Source organism: Temnothorax nylanderi, unplaced genomic scaffold (assembly GCF_030848795.1).
Source record: "Temnothorax nylanderi isolate EJ_2023f unplaced genomic scaffold, tnyl_v1.0 TNYL_tig0037_pilon, whole genome shotgun sequence".
Lineage (NCBI taxonomy): Eukaryota > Metazoa > Arthropoda > Insecta > Hymenoptera > Formicidae > Temnothorax > Temnothorax nylanderi.
This window is the reverse complement of record NW_027249099.1, coordinates 530,127-546,837: the sequence shown is the minus strand read 5'-3', so window position 1 is coordinate 546,837 and position 16,711 is coordinate 530,127. Positions and strand designations below refer to the sequence as shown.

The 16,711-nt window shown below is 39.2% G+C and overlaps 3 protein-coding genes across 7 annotated transcripts in view; 2 read left to right on the top strand and 1 right to left on the bottom strand.

Moving 5' to 3' along the window:
* The first annotated feature begins 100 nt into the window (after positions 1–100).
* LOC139771234 (cysteine sulfinic acid decarboxylase-like) lies at positions 101–4,473 on the top strand. 3 transcript variants are annotated; one of them, XR_011717887.1, is made up of 8 exons: positions 101–499; positions 1,061–1,245; positions 1,513–1,807; positions 1,976–2,164; positions 2,232–2,296; positions 2,588–2,792; positions 3,010–3,599; positions 3,730–4,473. XR_011717887.1 is itself a non-coding variant. In XM_071703864.1 (8 exons), the coding sequence occupies exons 1-8, from the start codon at positions 305–307 to the stop codon at positions 3,529–3,531; spliced, it is 1,599 nt and encodes a 532-aa protein (XP_071559965.1). In that variant the 5' UTR covers positions 101–304; the 3' UTR covers positions 3,532–4,473. The 3 variants fall into 3 exon arrangements, 2 of the variants coding, with proteins under 2 accessions (XP_071559965.1, XP_071559964.1); XM_071703864.1 differs by having other exon boundaries at positions 3,010–3,179; positions 3,237–4,473; XM_071703863.1 differs by having other exon boundaries at positions 3,010–4,473.
* Positions 4,474–5,171: 698 nt separating this feature from the next.
* Positions 5,172–10,698, top strand: LOC139771236 (acidic amino acid decarboxylase GADL1-like). Its single transcript, XM_071703865.1, has 8 exons — positions 5,172–5,442; positions 6,936–7,120; positions 7,534–7,831; positions 8,192–8,380; positions 8,445–8,509; positions 8,813–9,002; positions 9,208–9,377; positions 9,437–10,698. The coding sequence occupies exons 1-8, from the start codon at positions 5,311–5,313 to the stop codon at positions 9,681–9,683; spliced, it is 1,476 nt and encodes a 491-aa protein (XP_071559966.1). The 5' UTR covers positions 5,172–5,310; the 3' UTR covers positions 9,684–10,698.
* Sema5c (Semaphorin 5c) overlaps positions 10,132–16,711 on the bottom strand; it is a 96,879-nt gene continuing 90,299 nt past the window's right edge. For all 3 annotated transcript variants that reach the window (XM_071703851.1, XM_071703852.1, XM_071703850.1), the window contains 10 exons: positions 16,515–16,614; positions 15,752–15,951; positions 14,756–15,241; positions 14,255–14,540; positions 13,637–14,003; positions 13,359–13,438; positions 12,919–13,254; positions 12,244–12,649; positions 11,905–12,110; positions 10,132–11,828 (listed from right to left, as the gene is read on the bottom strand). In XM_071703851.1, coding sequence (XP_071559952.1) covers positions 11,625–11,828; positions 11,905–12,110; positions 12,244–12,649; positions 12,919–13,254; positions 13,359–13,438; positions 13,637–14,003; positions 14,255–14,540; positions 14,756–15,241; positions 15,752–15,951; positions 16,515–16,614 — 2,671 coding nt within the window. In that variant the 3' untranslated portion in view covers positions 10,132–11,624. The remainder of the gene's footprint in view (positions 11,829–11,904; positions 12,111–12,243; positions 12,650–12,918; positions 13,255–13,358; positions 13,439–13,636; positions 14,004–14,254; positions 14,541–14,755; positions 15,242–15,751; positions 15,952–16,514; positions 16,615–16,711) is intronic.

The window sequence follows — 16,711 nt, the reverse complement described above, 5'->3', positions numbered from 1 at the left end:
TTCAGATCGACAATGAAATGTAACTTTATAAGTTTGTTTTAAATATTTTGGATGCTAATAGTACGTCAAAAATCTCGCGAAGAGATAAACTGCAACTCTCAAATCCGTGACGGACGTTTAAAGATAAATTTTTGTATTTTACGGTAATTATTATGTACATAATAATTACCGTAATGCTATATAAAATATAGCTTTATAATGCGGCCGCAACAATGAGAATCGCCGGAATTCACACACACACATACACACAAACACACACAGTATTTAGAACGATCCATTCTTATTGTTAGTATTCTTGGTCGAAATGGAAGGGATCCAAGCGTACCGAATTTGTCGATTGGTCGATCATTTCAATATACTCTTCGTGATGGCTGCGTCAAGTGCTAACGATATTATCGAGCTATTGGAGAAGTTTTTAAAAATCCTCAAAGAGGAACAAGTATTCGATCAATCTGGCGATCATCCTGTTGTACAATTCCTTTATCCCAAAGATTTGCAGGTAAATAGTAATCTTATATCAATAACCATTTCTTGAATGTATTAATCCGTTTTCGTTTGAACTACTCATCGGCTTTTCTTTGTATCTCAACATTACACTATTACGATAATGTCGTGTATTTCTACTACTTGCCAATTACATTTTTGTTCTATAATATATTCTTCTGTTATATTATATTGTTCTATGATCTTGCAGTTTAATTAAGAATTAATAATGTTACATATTTATCGAATAAGTATAAATGGAAAATAGGTTGTTTGTTTAATTAATTTACGCAAAGTGGATGCATCATCAATAATTGATAAAGAAATTAAAGCTAATATATTAAACAATGTACAAAATAAAGTTAATAATAATTCAAGTATTTGTATAGATTCTTTGATATCCTTTGCTTACATGGTCTCACTATTATTAAAAGGACAATATATCGGCTTCAAACAAGCTCAATATTGTTTTGATCGTGCTTAAACGGTCAAACATCGAGATAGTCGCACGCGAGTTAGAATAAGAAAATTCAATTGTTCGTATTACTGCGAGTTTATCCATGTTATATTCATGTAGAACGAGATATCATTTTCTTTGGAGAATGAGTCAGCGACTGGTGAGAAAATTGAGGAGGTGATGCGACCAATTATACGGCATTCTGTGAGAACATCCAGTCCACATTTTCATAATGAATTTTATGCAGGCTTTGACCAGTACGGATTAGCTGGCTCCTGGTTAACGGAAGTGCTGAACACTAGCATGTAAGAAGTTCTGACTTTTTAAGACAATTAAGAAGAAGATAATACTGCGAATTCAATTTGAATTCAAGAAGATGACCTTACAGTCTCAATTAAGATGTATTAAAGATTTTAAAATTTCTAGGAAAAAATTTGGTTTTATAAAAAAATCGTACTTCTTTTTTTTACAATTTAAAGAATAACCTGAGAATTTCTTTTAAATAAGATAACGTTTAAGTAAATTACAGATTAAATAATGGTTGATTTATAATTCTCGATCCTTTTTCTTAGGAATAATTATGAAGAGGCCCCCGTGTTTACGCTGATGGAGAAGGAGGTGATAAAAGCGTCATTGAAGCTGATGGGCTATCCACAATCACTTCGCGGTGAAGGAATCATGACGCCGGATGGCAATATATCGATGATGTATGCAATGGTACTGGCTAGGAATAATGCTCTAGATCAAGATAAAATAAATGGAATCCAGGGATTTCCACCTTTAGTGTGTTTTACCAGTGATGCTAGCCATTATTCCGTTACGACAGCTGCTGATTGGTTGGGCTTGGGCACCAATAATGTTTACAAGGTATTTACACTATCGTTTGTCGATAGTACTTATTATATTAATTTTGCTTATTAAATAAAAAGGATCATTCAAGCTTGGCTTTGAAGATTGAATTAAATTTAACTAGATTTTTTTAAAGTTGGCAATTACATAACAGTTAAAATTAAGTTGATAATCCTTTTGTTATAGATAAAGACGGATCGGTTTGGTCGGATGCTCGTGAGTGACCTGAAAAGAGCCATAAAAAAAGCGATACAACAACAGAAATTACCGTTCTTCGTGAATGCCACCGCCGGCACTCCGGTGTTCGGAGCTGTCGATCCGTTGCGGGAAATCGCCACGATATGCTGGCTCGAGTCGATATGGTTTCACGTAGATGTTCGTATGCGATATGAGAGTTATTGCTTTAGGGAACCAACTTAAACTGAATAGAAAACTGTTGCAGGCTCGCGTTAGTGGTACTCTGAGGTTCTCCAAGGGCCACCGGCATCGATTACGAGGCATTGAACGGTTCGTAGTTATTTTCGTTTCGAGAAAAAAAAAGTGATTTTATAATTCAGTGTCGACGAACGATCATTTGTAATCGATCGGATTGCAAATGGTCAGTACGTCGATCTTAGATAATTGTTACGTGTGTAATTTATACTCAAACTGAATAAAGCCTGTACAATGAAATGTTGAACAATATTTACGAATTTAAAGGATATTTTTCTTTCTTTTGGTGATGTGTCTAAGGCTTAAAATTATAATTTATTGGTAGATCAGCAGTTTACTTTATGTTCTTTGTTCCGATCGATACAGTTCGAACTCGGTGACCTGGAGTCCGCACAATATGCTCGGCGCGCCGTATCAGTGTTCTTTGATCCTGGCCAGAAATAGGCTCTTGATCAAGCATCATCATCACGTCCTTTTGTCCGATGCAAATAACGTTGGAGTCGAACAACATGGCATATTTTATAAAACCGATTTAGACACAGATGTTAAGAGTATACAGTGCAGCAGGAAGGTAATTGCGGGTCGTAATCTTTATATTTTTTCTTTATAGAAATATCATATCTTATCTGTAACAGTTTAAGATTACTTGTAAAAGATAAAAAGACATCCAAAGTCGCTTAACAGATTTTTAAAGGATGTCTGAAAAATTAAAATTTTATTCAGTTTTTATGACATTGACTGAAAAATGGTCATTATCTTTTCGCTTTAATATTTGACGATACCCGAAGGTCGATGCAATGAAATTTTGGTTAATGTGGAAAGCTCGCGGCACGATCGGTTTACGGCAATCGGTGGACCAAGCCATGTACTGCGCGAAATACTTCCTGAAACAGATTAAGAAAACCGTTGGCTTCCGGTCGGTGCTAGACCGTTACGATACTAACATTGTTTGCTTTTGGTACGTAATCCCATATTATCGTAAAAGTCCAGATTTTATCATGATGGATGCTCTTAGGTATATACCTCCAAGAATGCGTAATCAGGAGGAGACTCTGGCTTGGTGGAAGAGACTGTATGCTGTCACAGCCGAGATAAAGAAACGTCTAATTCTGGAGGGGTCTCTCATGATCACTTATGCGTCGTTACCGCAGCAGAAGCTTAATAATTTCTTTCGCATGGCCCTGAAATGCCACCCGCCACCTACGAAATCGTCCATGGATTACATTCTCAATCAAATAGAAAGAGCCGGAGCTGACGTAGACGAAGCGTTCATGACTTCTTCCGTTAATGAGCTTAACATGCAACATTAGAGATCCGTTTTTACTATACCCTTACTACTTATTCAACTGTTATATAAAAGTCCTACTACCTATGCGCGGTAAAATAAATTTGTTTTATTTTAAAAAATAAAAAATAAAGAAATTTTTTTGTCATTGTTTTAAAGTGCTCTTCAAGTCATTTTACTTAAAACTGTTTAAAACATTTTTGTCTATCTTTTATCGTTTCAGAGATATTCGTCCTGAAAGAGAAAATCCGATAAACGGCCTAAACATACAGATTGGGCATATATAAAAGAACACGTATCTCTTATTTTTGTTTAGAAAACAATATGTTAAAAGCTTATCATAATTAAAAGGGGGACACTTCGGACCCTTTCCTTGTCAGTAGAAACGCGGATAAATGCATCGAGTGCAATAATTACTCGTTTATGAGCTTAATAACAATGCTTCACATATAATTTATAGGTACATGAAAATTTGTTAAAAATCATAAAACTTTGTATATATTAGTATGGATGGAATTAATTGCCGATATGATCTATACTCCGTCCAACGAGAGATCATGGTTGATCAAACATAAATAACGATAGGGCACAGAGCTGCAACAAGGTGTTCGCGTTAAATTATTTTTATTTTTAATAGTGTTGGACAATATCTATTAAAAATAAAAATAATTTAACGCGAACACCTTGTTGCGGCTCTGTGCCCTATCGTTATTTATGTTTGATCAACCATGATCTCTCGTTGGACGGAGTATAGTTGTATTATATCTATTTCTTTTCTTTTTAGAGATATAAACATATAGAAACAAAAATAAATTCTTATCTAAATCTTGTTAAGATAAAATAGTTTTTCACAGAAGGTGCAATGTAATTCACGCAATATTACGCAACGTCCGTGGAATATTAGATAAGAATACTTTTTGTTAATAATAGCACGCGTCGTAAAATACAATATCTTTTTATAACTTCAGTGTTGATTATGCTTTGTTTTCTTTCCGTTATCATGAGAAAGAGATATCTCCACGTTTCTTTACAATTGCGCATATTGTGTCTGTGTGATAATGCAACTTACAATATTTATAATTATAACGTAAAATATGGCAGGAAAGAGAAATATTCAATAAATCTATAATTTTCAAAATTGTAACAATCTTTTACTTCAAGAACGTGTGTTTTCGCCCATTATAATTATTTTCCAAAGGATCTGCAGTTTTTTCTGCATTTTTAAACTGTATAGAATAACAGAGTATTTAACATTGTGCTTAAATAGAATTTATCATTACAAGGCAGATTAGAAAAGAAAAAAATAATGTATTAATTACATAACTTTTCTCTAAGAAATGAATTTTTCCCTGCAATTTTCTATGGCTTTAATAGAAAATACGATTTAATTGAATAAGATTGCAATTAGAAGTTGCAAATAGTACAAGAATTTTGTTCAATATTGACATTTAAATCTACAATACCTTCATTATCCTAATCGCGCTAAACTGTTCTAAATATCTACAGTATTGATATCTAGAGTACATAAGTAATTTCGTTGTTTTTTTTTATTTGCGGAAAGGCAAAGTGCAAGTATCAATTCGAGCTTAACGGAGAGATGAACTTTATGCGTAATTGGCATGAATAATCCGCAGCCGCACGATGGGATCGTCGAGGTTCACGGTTTATGTATGTATGACGTGTTCTCAACGACCGGGACAAAAAGCGATTCGCTAGTGGTGTAAGTCGAAATGGAAGGGACTCCCAACAAGCGGACCCAACAACCGATGGATTTGTCGGTTGGTCGGTCAGTGTACTCTTCGCGATGGCTGCATCAGGTACTAACGGCATCATCGATCTATTGGAGAAGATCCTGAAGATACTAAAAGAAGAGCATGCGTTCGACCAATCTGACGATCAACCTGTCGTACAATTCCATTACCCTGCAGATTTACAGGTATAAAGTAATAATTCAATTTTCTGTGCCAGCTGTGTCATACAATAATCTCGAATATATTAACTTGCTATTACACGAAGTGTCTTTTTTATAATTATTTCACTTCTCAATTTACTTCGGCCGTAATGCCATATTTTTTATATTGCTGTATATTACATTATATTTTTATTTTTTCTTGCAATTAAATAAGAATTAATAATATTATCAAAGGGAAAACAAAGGCCAATCGAGCAAACAGTGTGTGTGGATGTCAAATTTAAAAGTTTATTTCCATCTCAATAATACATACTACGTTGGGACGTTCCGAACTACACAGAGTCTTCTTCAGTCGAAGACAAACAATGTTAATTAAATAAATGAATATAAGTTACGTAAGAAATTAAAGATAATATAATAAAATCGTAGAACCGAGGATTTGTATCGATGGCAAATAACAAGTCTGTTAACCAAGCGTCAAGTTTTATGTCAAATTACTGGATGAAGTCAGCTTTATGTACGTTAGATTGTAGAATTTAGCTCCTGTGTAACATCTCAATTGAAAGTCAATAATATTATCTATACTTTGAATAACGAAGAAATATGAGAATTTGTTCATATAGTTTAATTTACTTACTTTAAATAGATGTACCTTAAGTGAATTAAGAAATTATTAAAACTGATATTAAACAATGTATAAAATTAATAATAATATGACAGTCAAATATTTAGATCTAGTGTTTAATATTCTTTAGTAAAATAGTCTTATTGACATTTTGAATATTGAACAGATTTCAACATAGTATGCTAACGTTTAACGAGCTCGATAATATTTTCGTTGCTCTAACAGTACCATTGAAATTGTCGTATAGTTAGGAAAAAGAAAATTCAATGATTTATTTTACCTCTTATTTCTTAATCTCTTTTATTTGCTTTAGAAATATTTCTTTTTTAAACATTCCTCTTTTAGATTACACTCCTCTTTTCGCTCTTGAACAAAAAGTTATCCGGTATAATTATATATAGGATTTATTATATAAGATTAAGAATATTATAGTAAATACATTTGTTTCATTTGCATGTCTAATTTGAATACCTCAACGATCTCCGATGTAGTGCACGTAGGCAATAATGGATTCTGGTGGGAGAAATATTCCGTAGTGTACAAGTGGAATACTTGTTCATGGAATATTTACTAATATAATACGCAGAAGTTGCGATATAAATATGGGGTCAATAGTTGCAGCGTTAACGCGTAATCGGAATATTCGCCAGACGATTTGTCATTTTCTTCGAGGAACTTTGACATGCCGCGATAACGTATTATTTTTTCAGGAAGTCCTTTTGTAGTTGGAAATAATGCGGAATATATGGAAAATTCAGATAATCTTAATAGTCTGGATATTCAAAAATATGAAGTGAATTATTCTAAAGCAGCTTTAATTTTAATAGGGAATAATTACCTTTTTATTTAATGTTTATGATAATTTCTTTCTTATTTGATGTTATCTTTGTAGAAAAAGATGTCATTCTCTTTGGACGACAACCCGGCGACTCGCAACGAAATAGAAACTGCGATACGACAGACTGTACGGTACTCCGTGAAAACGTCCAGCCCGAATTTTCACAATCAGCTCTATGCTGGAGTTGACGAGTACGGATTAATTGGCTCTTGGTTGACGGACGTGTTGAACACCGGCCAGTAAGAACAGTTTCCAAAAATTCCAGACGATTTAAAATATTGGGCAATGTATTCGCCGTGCTATTCTCCGCGGGATGCAATGCTGTCCGTCTCTCTTGACGATACGCGATGAGTAATCAAAGCCATTTCGTTATCGTGTGAGCACTAGACAACATTGCTATAACCCAGTTTGCGTCTCACGATGTACGACCTACAAGAATTTCAATGAACGATGTATTGAAATCTTTATCATAATATATATATATATCGTCAAGGAAGTTTTGATTCAGTTAAAAAAATGAGAAGTTAGATAACTTCTGTTCGATAATGACTTCAGAAATGCTCTTGACAGTTATAAATGATGCTGTGCGCGTTTAACTGAAGTGAAATACAAGGAACTAACTGCTAATTGCGATTGCGGATGTTTCTGTTAGGTATACCTACGAAGTCGCGCCCGTATTTACTCTGATAGAGCGAGAAGTGATACTGAAATCATTGGAGCTCGTCGGCTATCCGTCGATGCCAGACGCCGACGGTATAATGTGCCCAGGTGGTAGCATATCGAATATGTACGGGATGATGTGTGCCAGGCACAAGAAAATACCGGATATAAAAAAGTCAGGGCTGTCTTCGTTGACATCACCTCTGGTGTGTTTTACCAGCGAACAAGGACATTATTCAATCCTGAAAGCTGCCAACTGGTTGGGATTTGGCATCGACCAAGTTTATAAGGTATGAAAACGTGAAAATAGCGATAAGACATACACTACATTTCAATCCTTTCAAGAGGGTAAAATCGAAACGCGAAGAAGTTAAGTAATTATTCCGATCACATTCCAATTTATAATAATAATGACAGTTATTGGATTTTTTATAAACACCAGATTTCACCATTATGAAATTATACATTATTGATTAAATAATATTAAGTTAGATTTCAAGAATTTTGTCTTATTTTCTCATATTCATTTTGCTGTTAGTAAATATTACAAAAGATTCTTCAATATTAGCTTTGAAAATCAGTAAATTCTAACCAGATCTTTAAGCTAATAATCGCAATCAATCGCACGAGAGTACGTCCTTCCGTTACAGGTAAAAACGGACGGGTTTGGTCGCATGATAGTGGATGACTTGAAGAGACTTATAACGAAGGCGAGGAGTGACGGAAATGTACCGTTCTTCGTAAACGCCACCGCCGGAACCACGGTGGTCGGTGCTATTGATCCGTTACCGGAAATCGCTACGATATGCCGAAACGAGGGACTATGGCTGCACGTAGACGTTCGTATATTTGAAAACCGATTAGCTCGAGAAATCGACGTAATTTATCAGAAATTCGTTGCAGGCTTGTCTCGGTGGGACCTTGTTGTTCTCGGAAAAGTACCGGTACAGGCTGCGAGGCATCGAATTGTTCGTAATTATTTGTCGTGACCGTGTCGTCGTGAAAGGAAAGTGGCGATTTTTCTAAAATTCCACAGTCGACGAGTTATTGCAATCATTATTACCTTGAGTAATTGTCCATGAATAATTGCCATTCATTTCGAGACGATCGAATCCATTAGAGCCTTTAGATGAAACATCGAATACTTTCCTTTCTGCGACGCTAAGAATACCGGAAACTCGGTTTCCTAGTGCAGACCGGCAATTTTTGTGACGGATTCTCTTTGTTTTGTGATTCTTTATGACTGGTTCTCTCCTCACACACACACATAGATCAGACTCGGTGTCCTGGAATCCGCACAAGATGCTCGGTGCGCCGTTGCAATGCTCTTTGTTCCTGGTCAAAGGTAAACACGCGCTGTATGAAGTGAATTGCGCCCAGGCCAAGTACCTTTTCCAACAGGACAAATTTTACGACGTCAGCTGGGACACAGGCGATAAAAGCGTGCAATGCGGCAGAAAGGTACATAAGTCTACAATCTTTACGAGATACGTGATATAGCATTTTATTTATAGTAACTCGTAAATTATAGAAAGGTTTAAAATTCGCCTAAGAGACCTATAGAAAAGACACGTTGGAAAAGACAAAAGCAAAAATATTGTTTAAACATCGTTACAACACGTTGACTAAAAATTAATTTCAATTCAAAATTTTTGATAAAATCAAGGTCGACGCAATGAAATTTTGGTTAATGTGGAAAGCCCGCGGCAAGATCGGCCTTGCGCAATCGGTAGAACAAGCGATGTCCTGCGCGGAATATTTTCTGAAGCAAATTAAAGAGACTGTCGGCTTCCGATTGGTGCAATCTCACTATCAGTGTTGCACTGTCTGCTTTTGGTAAGGAATTCCACGTTATCGTGAAATATCGCAGTTGTAATGGCGGCGAATCTTTTCAGGTATATACCACCGTCAATGCGCGATCAGAAAGAAACTCCAGCTTGGTGGAAGAAATTGCACGAGATCACAACGCAAATAAAGAAACGCATGACTCTGGACGGATCTCTCCTGATTAGTTACATGCCGTTACCGGAGAAGGAGTTTGTCAATTTCTTTCGCATGGTCGTAAACTGCCAACCGCCACCCACGAAATCGTCTATGGATTACGCTATCAGTCAGATAGAAAAATTCGCGGCTGATTTGTAGAAAAGAGCTCTTAATTTTCTGCATGAGCTAAATGTATGACCCAATTAAGAATTTAATCGACTGTACTGGCAATGATTATAATCGTCGTGACAAATCGTCACCGCGTTTCGACCAAGGATTCTGGTTATTCTATAAAATTGATGTAATTTTAGATGCTTATAATATAAGCACCTTAATTAAATAATTAAATTTTATTGCGAAAAATATTACTTCAGCCAGGGTTCGAACCTGAAATTACATCAATTTTAGAATGACCAGAATCCTTGGTCGAAACGCGGTGACGATTTGTCGTTGCCACGATTATAATCATTGCCAGTACAGTCGATTAAATTCTTAATTGGGTTAATTATTGACTGGCGAAGTAAATGTTACTTATTCGGTTTAAACGTATGACGTTAAGGATTCGTTTTTATCGTAAAGATTGGTATTTGAAGTACTTACGGAGTCGTAAAAAAAAGAATCTTGTCTTTATTGCAAACAAGTGCGCGGGATAAATGCATCGGGTACGGTATTTATTACTCGGGTATACATGTGACCTTGATAATGATAATTTATCTGATGCTCGCGGCAACATCAAACATTGTTACATCATAAATTTCGCGACCTTACGTTACCTCACATATCATTATCTCACATTCTTCCCATGACGGATTATTATATAAACTCGCGGGAGGCAATTAACGCGATTGAATTCTTACATTTTGGAAGACAATAAGCGATTCTTTCAAGTTTAAAACGAGAAATTTGATTCTCTCCTTGAATCCGGCAAGAAGAAGGATGAATTATATCAGCGGTCGCATGCATAAACGTAATTCGCGAGCGCGACTCAATGTGAGCCAATATAAACGCAATCGTCGCGCGACGTGTGTTCATTTCTTACATAATATACGCATTCGTTTCATTCGTAAAGCTACGTTTAAGAAGATGCACTCTTATGTACAACTCCGTATCCATGGCACTACGTTACTCAGTATAAAATTCAATATTTCTCCTGAATAAAAACAAAAGAGACGAACTATCTCCCCAAAATATCTTCACGCAAACCTACATAATACATTTTGTATTTGTACAACAACTTTATATATATATCTAAATCAATCCATCAATCCTCGGCAGCACAAGCATGAGTTGCGGTGTCCTTCTCTCTTATTATCTTCTCCTTGCATGAATAAAATCCTACAAATATATGAAAATTCATTCCCATGAGAAATCATGAAACTTTATACAGATGAGTCAAAGTTGAATGCCCAAGCGTGAGCAGGATTGATTCTCGATTTCGTCCGTTCGCATTCTCTGTCTCTCTTTTTCACAGATATATACATAGAAACAAAAATAAACTCTTATAAACTTTCTCGAAACAACGGTTTTCTCCTTGGGGTCCGCTGAGTTATCGCATCGCATGACGAACGATACATCACAAAATGTCCATTATCTCATATATCAAGAGAGTCACGGCAACACGAAAAAAGAATATTGTCATGTCCCTTCCGAAATATATACCGAATTTGTATCACTCGATACTGAATAATTTTGACTAATTTGCATCGTTAATCGCAGCGTCATTAACTCTCAAATGCGTCGGAGAGTGCGTACATCACTTACTTAATGCTAAAAATGTATAGTCTTATAGACAAGGCGCTTGCTTGATCGATCGTATGTATGTCGAAGATGACGCCTTAGCTTAATTAAGTAAATACATTCTTCCTGTAACAGGAGGTTTGTCCTCACACTTGTCACTTTAACATCAATCGAGCACTAATCGATCAACAAGATTTACGTGCAGCTGCCAAATGCGTGGAATGAGTTCGCGTTCGTGCTCGGCAACGTTACCTACGACTCACTGTACGAATAAATCACACGAAAAATCACGTGCTTGAAAAGACCAGAACACAGATCACCAGCTAAACGACACTGATACGCGAGTCCGCACAGGTAACTCGTTCAATAGTACTTGTCCTGATCGAGATCGGCACGGATGTGTTGCTGCCCGTGACTGTTACGCTTCAGAGTGGTGGACTCGTAATCGAGACTCTTTGGATACAACTTGGGGCTGCCGAGGCCGTTAACGTTGGGATTGTTCTTGCCGCGTAGAGTACCGTTTCCGTTGGTGCTGCCTGAAAAACTGGGCTGTCGCTTCGCGTTTACCTGTAAGAATTAGCTTCCTTGAAATATTCATGTCAAAGACAATACGGTTAATTGAACACGCTTCTTCGAGTCTTACCTCCTTCAACGGCACGATGACGTAAGAATTCTGCTTGCTGATATAATGCGGACTTCCTGGAATGCTCGGCTTGCGTCGCTTTAAATAGCAGAAGCACAACACCGCGGTTAAGGCCAGGCCGACGATAAAACTGATCACACAGCTGCCCACTACCGCGCCCACCGTGACGCCCGAACTCTCCACGCTCGAAGGCAAGGCGTTTACGTCTAAAAAAAATGTATGCAATGTTCAGCAATGTTAATCTTCAACCAATCTTTAATTAAATTGTTTAAATGTAAAAATCATATTTATAAATATATTGTCTCGTAGATAACATAACTTAAAATTGTTCCAACTCACCATTATCCATGCAGTCTGGAAGGCAGTCACGTGTCTCGCGAGTCGGCCCTTGACACAGGCCGGGTCCATGCTGAAGGCACGTTCGCTTCCGATGCTGCTGATGATCACCGTCGCAGGGAGTCCAGTGCGACCACATGTCCCAACCGGCCAACGATTCGCAACTGGGCATCTCGCAGGACTCTCTGACCAATCTCGGGCCGCTACAACTCTCCGGACCGAGGCATTCTCTCGTCCTCGTGCGCACTCCGACGCCGCAAGTTACCGAGCATTCGGACCATTCCGTCCAGCAAGACCATTGTCCCTCTGCCGTATTGTCACTGCCGAGATTCACGCGACATGGATGTGAATTACAGACTCTACTTTGTGTGGAGAGACCCTCGCAAGGTGGCGACTCGCATTGTCTCACCTGTAAAAATATAGCTTTTGGTTATACATTATATTTGAATCACTTTGAATTAAATTATCTATTTTACGGTTTAAAACTGTAAACAATTCTTTTGCAATCGTAATACTTTATTGCATAAAATATATTTTTTAGTTTTATTTTAGTTTTAAGTAAATAAAATATTAAATCAAGCAGCGAGAGAACATCCAATTTCCAAAATGCTTCGTAAAAACAAGTCAATTTCATTTTAGACAAGATTGTATCAAGATAATGTTGCGAGAAATATTCACCCTTTGCTGAATACCCCTTCCGCAAGGACGGTCGCACAAGCCCCAAGAGGACCATTCGCCCCAACCACTCTCGTTGATAGGTTCCACGTACGCATCCTTCCCGGCTCTTTGACAACCGCCGTTCCCGCCGTCGTTCCTGCAGGTACGTTCCTCTTCCTTGGCGAGCTGTACTCGCACGCTTGATGGATCATCCGTCTGCGCGCGGCAACTGAATCGAAAGCGCTTCTCCAGGTAAACCGTGTTGCCATTTTGTATACTAGCATTCACGGCCAACCAAGGGGTCCATCCGGAGTACCTTCTCGTCTCGGGGCACTCGTGAGTGTTACACTCCTCGGTCTAAAATATAATCGGTCTCATCACAAGCCATTCTTTCAATTTCTATCTGCCTATCAAGGAAGATCTATAAGAAAAGATATCTTCCCGCAGAAGATGAGACTTGCCTGAAAATCGCATCCTGAACACTCGACACCGCCCTTCTTCGATGATGGACTGTCGCAGGTTCTCTTTCTGATACGTATTCCTGTAAAATAGAAACCGCTAATTTTTTATACTAAGAAAGCATGGAATACTGTTTCCGTGTTATCTCTAAAGATCTAAAGTCGCAAATCACAAGCGTCTAAAATCGCAAGTCTTATTAAAGATATTCTTCAGATGTTGTTTAAACCTTTTATAAGGTTATAAATGTTGTTTATGTTACCACGATTATAAGGGTACTCACCGCCGTTGCACGGTCGCGAACACGCGAGCCAGGGACCCCAGGTCGACCATTGACCATTCTGAGGTGGCGGAGTGGCTTTAGCGGGGGCAGGACAGGGCGGCAGATCAATGCACATGATATCATCGTGATCATGACCGACGCAAACGCGCCCGCCGAATGCAGGCGCTGGATTCGTGCAGGAACGCCGGCGGGTTTTCATCGCGAAACCGCAGGTCTGAGAGCAAGCTGACCAAGCTGACCAAGCGGTCCAACCGCCGTGAATCGTGCAATTTGTCACTCTGACACGCGTGCCCGTGCAACTCTCGCCACCGTGCTGCGGTGGAGGATTATTGCATTCCCTGGTTTGACACTGACACGTATCGACTTTCTGTAAGACGAATTTTCAGCGTTACTTATCAATGTCACACAACTTTATAAAAAAAAGAGCTTATTCGTTTATTTGAATAATATCCGAACTCTCAAAGTTTTATTTTATTTATTTTACGGTAAAGGAGATGCTCTTATCGCTTATAAACCTATTACTTTTAATTGCGTTAAGTTCAGTACGATCGATTCCACTTGCGAAGGAAAATATCCTTAACGATAAGATAAACGTAATAAGCACACATGCCCACGAACCTCGTGTTCGCTGTACGAGTGCGAGTGAGCGTGACCGTGTCCGGACGATTGTTCTCCCGTGCCGTGTTGGCAGGGCGACCAAGGACTCCACGCGCTCCAGCCTCCGTCAACAGGATCGGTAAGCACCGGACACTTGGTGACCTCCTGATGCCAATGATTCGCCAGATAATTCTGCTTCGGTGCCTGCGCGCACTTCATGAGATGCTCGTTCCACCCGCAATACGGCTCCTGGGCGTTCAAGCACGCTTGACGGCTCCGATGACGATAACACTGAACGGCAGGTATGCTAAACGACGGAAGGTATTACGGTGCGGTTTAGCGAAGCATTTAGTACAAACATTTGCTGCTTACGACAATGCGTCGCTCGTAATTTATGAGCGACATATTTATTTGGAACAACATAATTTACCATTAGATCATATTGCCAATTTACTTTTATTTACGATGTAATGTCGTTCACAAGATTGACTAAATTTTGCGGCTACGATAGAAGTGTCTTACCGTAAGAGGCCAATCTCCATGCCGACGTAGAGACTCTGCGTGTCCTTGAGAAACTGCAACGTCAACGGCGATGAGGGCAAGGGTCCCCAAATTTCGACGATGCAGGTCTCCTGCGTCCTAGGCAGGACCGAAATCTTCTTGATCAGTCCGGTCGCCGTGGCGACGTAAAGGACGGTCACGCTGCGATGCAGCTTAGTTGGGGTAACGTCCACCGCGATGTGGGTGAATCGCTCAAGGGTCGCGGTATGCAGCGGCTCCAGCATCGTGCTCTGCACCGCCTCGTCCATCAGCTGGTACCGCTGATTGTCCATGATCTGGTGCGGCGCGGTGCTAGACGGGGGACCGCAGCGTTGGCGATTATGATGGGCGACCGGTCTCCTTTCCCAGGCGGCACCCGCGTTTTCCTGATACTTGAAAGGCCCGTTAAAACTGGCGGCGACGGCGGACATGTTGAACGCGCAGATAGCCGAGCCTGCAATGCCGTTACTGTGACGGAGGAAAAAAAGGATTCCATTTAATGCCGGTTTCTTCTTCGAGAGATCGCAGCTTCCGTATCCGAAAAAGCATTCCGTTGTAATCGAGCGATAAAGAACGTTAAGACGAAGGAATTAGCAATCGTGCATAACTCTAGCAAACGATGGACTTCGAATATTAAAGATAAATGGCTCAACGATGTAAATTTCTACGTAAATATGCTAATTCAGGAAACCTAAGAAGTCATATAAAATATAAATAAAACTGCGATTTTTCAATTTCCTTAAATATTTAATTGCTTAATTAAGATTAATCAATATTGCTGTAAATCTCTCTTTCATAATAAATAATGAATTTTATGCGTAAATCAATTGAAGCCAACGAAGTAACATCTGCGTCGCGTATCGCATAATCAATTTGTCATTTACCGTCTCTTGCGTCCATCTGGGATTGTGAACAGACATAAACACAGACGATAATTAATACGCCTTCGAATTAATCGGACCACTGAACGATACTCACATGGGAGTCGTGAACGTCGCGTAAATGATTCCCTCCTCCGGATGATAGGCAGCGCCTTGGATTTCATCATAATAGAATGGGAACTCGCCGGGGAGCGAACAATTCAAGCGAGCCTTACTGAAAGTCGTCCATACGTCTTTCATCATGATCTGTCCACCTCGATCGTTTTTACAGACCCTCGCTATCCTCGAGTATATTTTCTGCAGCCATACATCATAATGTATTAAACTTTGGCGGGTACAAATTTTAATGGTATAAAAGACAATGCGATATCGCGCTTCATTGCACAATCAAAAGTCAACGAGACATTTGAAACATCGATACTTGACTCGTTGACTTTTGACGTTTGCAAAACGGCATCGTGAGCGAATTAATCTACCACGTTAAAACGGCAAATTCAGCCTCGCGCTCGATCGTGATCGAGGTATGATCGCGCGCAACCGGATGCAGAGTGTTTCATTAGAGCCATCCCTAGGCGGCAATTTGTGCGGCGATAGGTTGAGAAAATGATAAACATCGCGCGAACTAAGATCATGTCGGGGATGGGTGATTTTTCTGCCGCGTGAGAGAGGAAGATCCGCGTCGCGCGTCGCTCGTTTCGACCAACACCGTAAACGGCTAATTATACGTCTGACGCAAGTCAGAAGAGACGAGATCGCTAATCGCGCGAATGGCTCTTCTCGCTCTCCGTGTTCCGTGTATGATGGAAGACGCGCGTTCGCGCGCGCGTCACGGCGAATTACTCCGCGGCATCGATCCTTACCTTGCCGCAGTTGATGTATTCCACGGCGGATTCGCGAAATAGAAAGTACACGTGATCCTCGGTCTCGAAGCTGCCGACGAACTGCGGGTCGTTCAGCCACCTAAAAGGAAAACGCGAACTTAGAGAGAACGGGACTCCGGGCGCGATAAATATCGCGAGGCGATAAGTGAGACCGACAATCTTGCAACGCGGTTATT

What these genes read in the sequence shown, in the direction of transcription:
- LOC139771234 (XM_071703863.1), top strand. Translation starts at nt 305, where the DNA reads ATGGAAGGGATCCAAGCGTACCGAATTTGTCGATTGGTCGATCATTTC. An exon ending in GCACCAATAATGTTTACAAG is followed by an intron (nt 1,808 to 1,975) that starts GTATTTACACTA and finishes CTTTTGTTATAG; the next exon opens with ATAAAGACGGATCGGTTTGG. An exon ending in GTATACAGTGCAGCAGGAAG is followed by an intron (nt 2,793 to 3,009) that starts GTAATTGCGGGT and finishes CGATACCCGAAG; the next exon opens with GTCGATGCAATGAAATTTTG.
- LOC139771236 (XM_071703865.1), top strand. Translation starts at nt 5,311, where the DNA reads ATGGCTGCATCAGGTACTAACGGCATCATCGATCTATTGGAGAAGATC. An exon ending in GCATCGACCAAGTTTATAAG is followed by an intron (nt 7,832 to 8,191) that starts GTATGAAAACGT and finishes CTTCCGTTACAG; the next exon opens with GTAAAAACGGACGGGTTTGG. An exon ending in GCGTGCAATGCGGCAGAAAG is followed by an intron (nt 9,003 to 9,207) that starts GTACATAAGTCT and finishes GATAAAATCAAG; the next exon opens with GTCGACGCAATGAAATTTTG.